General features: G+C 41.2%; 1 protein-coding gene across 1 annotated transcript; it reads left to right on the top strand.

The window, feature by feature from the left end:
• The first annotated feature begins 276 nt into the window (after positions 1 to 276).
• LOC123310291 (histone H1-like) lies at positions 277 to 724 on the top strand. The gene is made up of 2 exons (XM_044893757.1): positions 277 to 477; positions 545 to 724. Exons 1-2 carry the CDS (start codon positions 277 to 279, stop codon positions 722 to 724), a joined length of 381 nt encoding a protein of 126 aa, XP_044749692.1.
• The last annotated feature ends 8,198 nt before the right edge of the window (positions 725 to 8,922 follow it).

The raw sequence follows: 8,922 nt of genomic DNA on the forward strand, positions 1-8,922 counted from the left end.
AATAGTTTCGGTCCGTCAAAAATGACATATCGTCTTTTTTTCCATATCGCATTCGTCCGAAATACGATGCAATGATGAACCCAATAATTGGTACAAATAAAAAATTCTAAATTCCTCGAGCTTGCGCGGGAAACTTGCAATTTCAAGTCCTTAGCAATAATTTACCAACCAATCGCCCGTCAAATTTCCGTCAACTTCGCTAATATCGGTACCACTATCAGAAGAAATCTAAGGTGTAAAGGTTAAACAATGTCATTTTCAACTTCCGAGTCTGAAATGCGACAGGCAACTACGCCCGCCACTGCTGTTGGTAAGACGCTGAAAAAAGCTGAGAAAAAAACCTCAGCAAGGTCAAAACATGTCAAACCCAGCCATCCCCCAACTTCCGATATGGTTAATCGTGCCATCAAAGGATTGAAAGAAAGGAGCGGATCCTCGTTGCATGCTATCAAGAAATACATCGGTTCGAATTACAAGGTCGATTCTGAAAAACTTGCACCGTTCATAAGAAAAGACCGCTGTACAGTCCGGTTCCTTGATTCAGACCAAAGGAAAAGAAGCGTCTGGCTCTTTCAAATTGGCCGCTGGCGGTTCTACAACAAACGCGTCGAAGAAATTTGCGAAAAAATTGGTCAAGTCGGCCGATGGAGCAAATAAGAATGCATCACCTACAATGGCAGCCGACAAGAAGAACACATCACCTGCCAGGTCTACATCTATCTAGTGAGTAGGTCGGAAAAGAGAGCGGCAATTGCAACAGAAAAGAAGCCAAAATTAACGAAATCTCCCTCGAAAGCTAAGAAGGCAAACAAAAAGCCGACGAAGAAGTCCAAAGCACCGAAACCAAAAACGGTCAAATCAGTAACGGCTCCGAAGAAAGTAACGTCTCCCAAAAAGCAAAAGTAAAACGTATATAATTTTGGAAGGAAAAAAATTTAAATCCGGTCCTTTTCAGGGCCTCTAGAATTTTCTATCAAATATTACTTTTATAGATTTTCGCTCGCTAGAGATACGATGTCAGACAAGATGTTTTCATCGAACACGACATAGCATCATTTCAATTCCTAAGGAACTATTGGATCAATTCGACAAAAATCTCGAAACTGTACACAGTTTTCGAATTGAGATGCACATGGTGAATTTCAGTTCGATAGTTCTGATAGGAATTGAGATTTCAGTGGTCAATTCGGCAAAGTGTGATATCAATTCCTCGAAAACTGTTTTATCAATTCGAACCAAATCTTGAAACTGAACATAGTTTTCGGATTGAGATGCACATGTTGAATTTCAGTTCGAACGGACCGTGGGGACCTGTGGACTTCAGTTCTACCTGGGGTTAGGCCCCCACAGTTGCTGGCGGTGTGGCAATGAAAGCCACCACAGGGAGGAATGCCGAGGGGAAAGGACGAAGTTCTGTTCCAGGTGCGGCCGTGTGGGGGTCCTTTCCAGGGTGTGTTGCGTTAGAGATAGGGGACCAGGGACCGCCAGAACTGCATCAGGACCGACCGCAACTCCAGGGAGCAGGACAGAGGCCATACTGCCGGACCTCCGACTGAGGCCCGCCGTACCGCCAACACCGTCAGAACCGTTGCCGCTCCTACCGAAGTAGAAGGTGAAAATGGATTAGAAAAACCGAAAAAAAAATTACCGATTATTAAAATGATACCGTTCCGAAAAATATCTTTTATTGCACCAACCGAAATGGTGGATGCGCTAACCGGAGTAGTAGTCGATTCGTCAAAATATCATTTCAATTCCTAAGGAACTATTGGATCAATTCGAACCAAATCTTGAAACTGCACATAGTTTTCGCATGCATCTCAATACGCAACTCAATTCGAAAACTATGTACAGTTTCAAAATTTGGCTCGAATTGATCCAACAGTTTATGGGAAATTGATATCACACTTTGCCGAATTGACCTCTGAAATCTCAATTCTTATCAGAACTATCGATATGAAATTCAACATGTGCATCTCAATTCGAAAACTATGTGAAGTTTCAAGATTTGGGTCGAAATGATCAAACGGTTTTTGAGAAATTCATATCACACTTTGCAGAATTGACCACAGAAATCTTAATTCCTATCTGATGTGATGAAGTCCAGTTTCTGAGGAAAATTGGAGTTCATCTTAGTGCATTTCTTTCGTTTCAAATTTCCGTCTTTGCAAATATTTTAATTCTCGAATATTCCGTACGTTCATTCCGATAGGCAGAGTGAATGTAAAAAACCGCTTATCTGTATTTCACGTTGTTTTTCTTACATGCCGCTGAAGATTTCGACGTTTTTCATCTGTTGATATGCGATAAACCGGAGCTGACGACGTTTTTCATTCTTGTCGCATTCTGGAATTTTCAGATTTTTACCGTGAGAGGGGATATGCCTATAAAAGCAAATTTTCCACCGCGACGGTCACTTTTCGACTTTTGACTTTTACTTCAGTTCTTTCACTTCGCTGCAGTATTTTCGATTTTTCGCTTTCTAACGTGGTGACTTCTGTTATAGATTCAGTTAACTTTTAGTTTCAAGATTTGGTTCGAATTGATCCAACAGATTTCGAGGAATTGATATCACACTTTGCCGAATTGACCACTGAAATTCAACATGTGCATCTCAATTCGAAAACTATGTGCAGTTTCAAGATTTGGTTCGAATTGAACCAACAGTTTTCGAGGAATTGATATCACACTTTGCCGAATTGACCACTGGAATCTCAATTTCTATCTGAACTATCGAACTGAAATTCAACATGTGCATCTTAATTCGAAAACCGTGTGAAATTTCAAGATTTGGTTCGAATTGAACCAACAGTTTTCGAGGAATTGATATCACACTTTGCCGAATTGACCACTGAAATCTCAATTCCTATCTGAACTATCGAACTGAAATTCAACATGTGCATCTCAATTCGAAAACTGTGTACAGTTTCGAGATCTGGGTCGAATTGATCCAATAGTTCGTAAGGAATTCGAATGATACTATGTCGAATCGTCCACTGAAATCTCAATTCCTATCAGAACTATCGAACTGAAATTCAACATGTGCATCTCAATTCGAAAACTATGTGCAGTTTCAAGATTTGGTTCGAATTGATCCAACAGTTTTTAGGAATTGATATCACACTTTGCCGAATTGACCACTGAAATCTCAATTCCTATCTGAACTATCGAACTGAAATTCAACATGTGCATCTTAATTCGAAAACTGTGTACAGTTTCGGGATTCGGTTCGAATTGATCCAATAGTTCCTTGGGAATTGAAATGATATTTTGTCGAATCGACCACTGAAATCTCAATTCCTATCAGAACTATCGATCTGAAATTCAACATGTGCATCTCTGAAATAGATTTAATAAAAAATGATCTAAAGGTCCAAGGAATCCATGACGCCGAGGTGTCCAGAATGACATCCAATAAAACCAAAAAGTTTATACCCTTATACCTGGTAAAAACTCAGAGAAAGGAGATTTTCGAAATAAGACGCCTCTACAATCTCTGCATTGTAGTGGAATCAAAAAGAAGGGCAGAAAATCCAAGCCAATGCTTCAGATGTCAGAGGTACGGACATGCCCAAAACAAGTGCTCTTTTCCATACAGATGCGTCAAATGTTTGGGCAATCATTGCACAAAAGATTGCGAACTTACCAGAAAAGGTGAGGAGAGAAATGCCACATGCGTTCTGTGCGGCGAAGAAGGCCATCCAGCAAGCTACAAAGGATGTAGCGAATTCAAATTAGTTACAAGGAAGAGGGAAACAGGCCAGAAATCGGCTCAGCAGAGCACGATTCCTCTAAAAGTCCAGGAGAAAAAGAAGCCCACCCCCTCCAAAGTAGACGACAAGAAAAGTACCCAAACCAGTACAGAAGAAGGAGACCTCGAAAATGCCCCAAGCTAAACCTACGATCAACAAAACAAAAGAAAACAGAAAAGTCTCTGAATCCGCCGACGATTTAGACACTTTTACTGAAAAAATTTTCAACAAAATCATGTTGAAAATTGAAAGAGAGATGGAGAAAAAACTCCAAGGAATGTTCAGTAAACTGAAATAATGGAACATACAACTAGGAAAAATTCCCTTAAAATAGTCTCCTGGAACATAAACGGGGTCAGAACTCGAAAACCCGAGATAGAAGAAATAATATCAGAGAGAAAACCTGATATTATAGCCTTACAGGAAACAAGAATACAACCAAATACGCGATTGAATATCATGAATTATGAGATATATAGATGTGACAGAATCGCAAACACTGGGGGAGGTGTTGCCTTACTGGTTAGACGAGATCTGAAACACTATTTTAAAGGAAGATCTGACGAGTCACAAATAGAAACAGTGACGATTGTAGCTGAAATAAATCGACAAAGAGTCGAAGTCACATCGGCATATAAAAGACCCCCAAATAACCTATTAGAAGAAGAAATCAACAACTTACTAGATGGAACAAACCCGAAAATCTGCATCGGAGATTTTAATTGCAAATCTCCAGAATGGAACAGCAGGATGGAAAACAGAAATGGCAGAAAACTGAAAGATCTCGCTGAAAAACATGAAGCTATCGTTATTGGACCTGAAGATCCAACGTACCTAGCATTCGGAAATGGATTACCAGATATAATTGATATCGCAATTATAAAAAATATCACTAGAGAATTCTCGATAGAGACCTTGTGGGACGGAACCTCTAACCACAACCCCATCGAATTAACAATAGGAGATGGGCCAAGAAGAGAACTAATGCAAACAAGAGAATACACCGATTGGACGAAATATAGCCATCTGATACAATCGGAGGTAACAGAAATACCGACAATCAACACACCGGAAGACCTAGAAAGAGCAGTTGATGAACTAGAAGAGAATATAATAGATGCCTACAAAAAGAGCACAAAGAAAATAACGAGACCAGCACCGATACATCCACACGGTGATACACCCAGAGAAATCAAAGATCTCATCAGGGAAAATCGGAGACTAAGAAAAACATACAGGCTCAACAAAACAGATATAAATAAGAGAAATCTAAACCGACACAGCCAAGTTCTAAAAAATGCCCTGAAGGACATGAGAACAAATAGATGGAACAAAAGAGTTCAAGAACTAAATACTATCGATCATTCTGCATGGAAAATGCAAAAATGTGTGAGAAGAGAAAAGACTAAAATACCACCTCTCCACGAAGAAAGAGGAATGGCATATACGAATATCGATAAAGCAGAAGCACTGGCGGACTCGATAGAAAGAGAATCGAGAATAAATTACAGACCTGATGACGATAATGACGAGCTGGAAGATCCTGTAGAGAACAACGAAGAAGAAATGGGCGAACCACCAGTAGACGACAAAATAGAAAAACCAACTTCTCCATTTGAAATAAAAGAGATAATCAGAAGCTTGAAAAATAGAAAAGCTCCCGGAAGTGATAAAATAACGAATGCTATGTTGAGAAAATTACCTAGAAAAGGTATAGCAGCTCTCACAAATATTGCAAACGGTATAATGAGGACTGAACACTATCCGGAAAAGTGGAAAACTGCAGAAGTCATAGTGTTCAACAAACCAGGCAAAGATGAAAAATTCCCCCAAAACTACAGGCCGATAAGTTTATTGTCCGCCCTAGGAAAAGTAGTAGAAAGGGTAATCGCTAGGAGGCTTACAGAAGAAACTGAAAATCTGAATCTCATTCCAGCAGAGCAATTCGGATTCAGAAGAGACCACTCAACTGAACAGCAATTACTGAGACTCACAGAATACATAACAGAAGGATTCCAAAATAAACAAGCAACCGGTCTTGTACTACTAGATGTCGCCAGAGCATTCGACAGAGTATGGCAGGAAGGATTGATTTACAAAATGAGATATGCTGGATATTCAATGAAACTGTGCAAGTTGATTAGGAATTATTTGAGGAACAGAAGATTCTACGTGAAAGTGGAAGGAGAAAACTCCACAACCAGATATATGGAAGCAGGGGTGCCTCAAGGGTCAGTACTTGGGCCATTACTGTATAACATATATATCCACGATATACCAAAATCTCCAAGGACTATGCTGACATTATATGCCGACGACACAGGAATCGCAATGCGACATCGCAAGCCAGAAATTATAGAAGGAATGTTACAAGAAGCTACAGATGAAATAAATGACTGGTGTATTAAATGGAAAATAAAACTCAATGGACAAAAGAGCCAAGCGATATTACTGCAGAAGAGGAGACTAAGAACTACAACAAATCTAGAGGTAGATGGAGAAGAAATCGAATGGAAAAACGAAGCAAAATATTTAGGTATCACCCTAGACAAAGGTCTAACATGGAGAAGCCATATCAAACAAGCCGTTGACAAAACCAAGGCAGCGATGAATATGCTCTAACCGCTGATAGGTAGAAAGAGCCACATGTCAAATGAGACAAAATTGAAAATAATCAAAGCCGTTGCTAGACCGCAACTGACTTATGGATCAGGTGCTTGGGGATTCGCGGCAAAGAGCCATATACAAAGAATTCAGGCAACAGAAAACAAGCTACTACGATGTGCCATAGATGCGCCTTGGTTTGTCAAGAACAAACAGATATATCGAGATTCGAAGTGAGAAACCATCACCGAATTTATGAAGAGGAAAGCTGAAAAGTTATTCGAAACAGCGAAGGAACATCCAAACGAAGAACTCAGGAGACTAGTGGACTACGATCCGGAGGAAGACAGAAGAAGAATGAGAATTTACAAAAGGAGACTGAGAGATCAATTGAGGAGAGATTAAAATGAGTACGACAACTTATTAAAACTATACTAAGAAGAGATATCCGAAATGGACGAACATGAAAACCTTAGCACGACAATGTGCAAGAAGAAATCAACCGATTAAGGGATAAATGGTTTATAGGCAAATGCCCGGAACCAACAAAAAGCAGGTTAGGTTTAGTGGGTCGCGAACTCAGGAGAGTGAGTAACTCCACAGTGTTCCCTAGAAATGGGTTCCTCTGGGCGAGAGATAGAGCCCCGTGTTTTCACGGTCGCAGATTCATCTGCTATAAAAAAAAAGAAAAAAAAAAAAAGGTCAAACAATGTCATTTTCAGCCTCCGAGTCTCAAGTGCGACAGGCAACCACGCCCGCCACTGGTGTATGTACACAGTTTTCGAATTGAGATGCACATGTTGAATTTCAGTTCGAAAGGACCGTGGGGACCTGTGGACTTCAGTTCTACCTGGGGTTAGGCCCCCACAGTTGCTGGCGGTGTGGCAATGAAGGCCACCAAAGGGAGGACTGCCGAGGGGAAAGGACGAAGTTCTGTTTCAGGTGCGGCCGTGTGGGGGTCCTTTCCAGGGTGTGTTGCGTTAGAGATAGGGGACCAGGGACCGCCAGAACTCCCTCAGGACCGACCGCAACTCCAGGGAGCAGGACAGACGCCATACTGCCGGACCTCCGACTGAGGCCCGCCGTACTGTCAACACCGTCAGAACCGTCGCCGCCCACATCGTTGCCGCCTCTACCGAAGTAGAAGGTGAAAATGGATTAGAATTACCGAAACAAAAATTACCGATTATTAAAATGATACCGTTCCGAAAAATATCTTTTATTGCACCAACCGAAATGGTGGATGCGCTAACCGGAGTAGTAGTCGATTCGTCAAAATATCATTTCAATTCCTAAGGAACTATTGGATCAATTCGAACCAAATCTTGAAACTGCACATAGTTTTCGCATGCATCTCAATATGCAACTCAATTCGAAAACTATGTGAAGTTTCAAGATTTGGGTCGAAATGATCAAACGGTTTTTGAGAAATTCATATCACACTTTGCCGAATTGACCACAGAAATCTTAATTCCTATCTGAATTATCGAACTGAATGAAACTCAATACGTTTATCTCAGTTCAAAAATTGTGTAGAGTTTCGAGATTTGGATCGAATTTTGATGGTCAATGAATAAAAGAATAAGTTCTATTTATCATGAATTGTTCGATCAAGGAGACTCAACTTTCGGAATAATAACTTATGACAAGAATATCCATGAACCTTGACAAGAGCGACTTCGGCAAGTCTGGGAAGAATCGTTTCGGTCCGTCAAAAATGACATATCGGCCTATTTTCCATATCGCATTCGTCCGAAATACGATGCAATGATGAACCCAATAATTGGTACAAATAAAAAACTTTAAAATCCTCGAGATTGCGCAGGAAACTTTAAATTTCAAGTCCGTAGCAATAATTTACCAACCATTCGTCCGTAAAATTTTCGTCAACTTGGCTAATATCGGTCCCACTATTTGAAGAAATCCAAAGTGTTAAGGTCGAACAATGTTATTTTCAGCCCCCGAGTCTCAAGTGCGACAGGCAACCACGCCCGCCACTGGTGTATGTACACAGTTTGCTAATTGAGATGCACATGTTGAATTTCAGTTCGAAAGGACCGTGGGGACCTGTGGACTTCAGTTCTACCTGGGGTTAGGCCCCCACAGTTGCTGGCGGTGTGGCAATGAAGGCCACCACAGGGTGGACTGCCGAGGGGAAAGGAAGAAGTTCTGTTCCAGGTGCGGCCGTGTGGGGGTCCTTTCCAGGGTGTGTTGCGTTAGAGATAGGGGACCAGGGACCGCCAGAACTGCCTCAGGACCGACCGCAACTCCAGGGAGCAGGACAGAGGCCATACTGCCGGACCTCCGACTGAGGCCCGCCGTACCGCCAACACCGTCAGAACCGTCGCCGCCCACATCGTTGCCGCCCCTACCGAAGTAGAAGGTGAAAATGGATTAGAATTACCGAAAAAAAAATTACCAATTATTAAAATGATACCGTTCCGAAAAATATCTTTTATTGCACCAACCGAAATGGTGGATGCGCTAACCGGAGTAGTAGTCGATTCGTCAAAATATCATTTCAATTCCTAAGGAACTATTGGATCAATTCTAACCAAATCTTGAA

The sequence above is a fragment of the Coccinella septempunctata genome, chromosome 3 (assembly GCF_907165205.1).
Source record: "Coccinella septempunctata chromosome 3, icCocSept1.1, whole genome shotgun sequence".
NCBI classification, from domain to species: Eukaryota; Metazoa; Arthropoda; class Insecta; order Coleoptera; family Coccinellidae; genus Coccinella; species Coccinella septempunctata.

What these genes read in the sequence shown, in the direction of transcription:
- LOC123310291 (XM_044893757.1), top strand. Translation starts at nt 277, where the DNA reads ATGCGACAGGCAACTACGCCCGCCACTGCTGTTGGTAAGACGCTGAAA. An exon ending in ACATCGGTTCGAATTACAAG is followed by an intron (nt 478 to 544) that starts GTCGATTCTGAA and finishes TCCTTGATTCAG; the next exon opens with ACCAAAGGAAAAGAAGCGTC.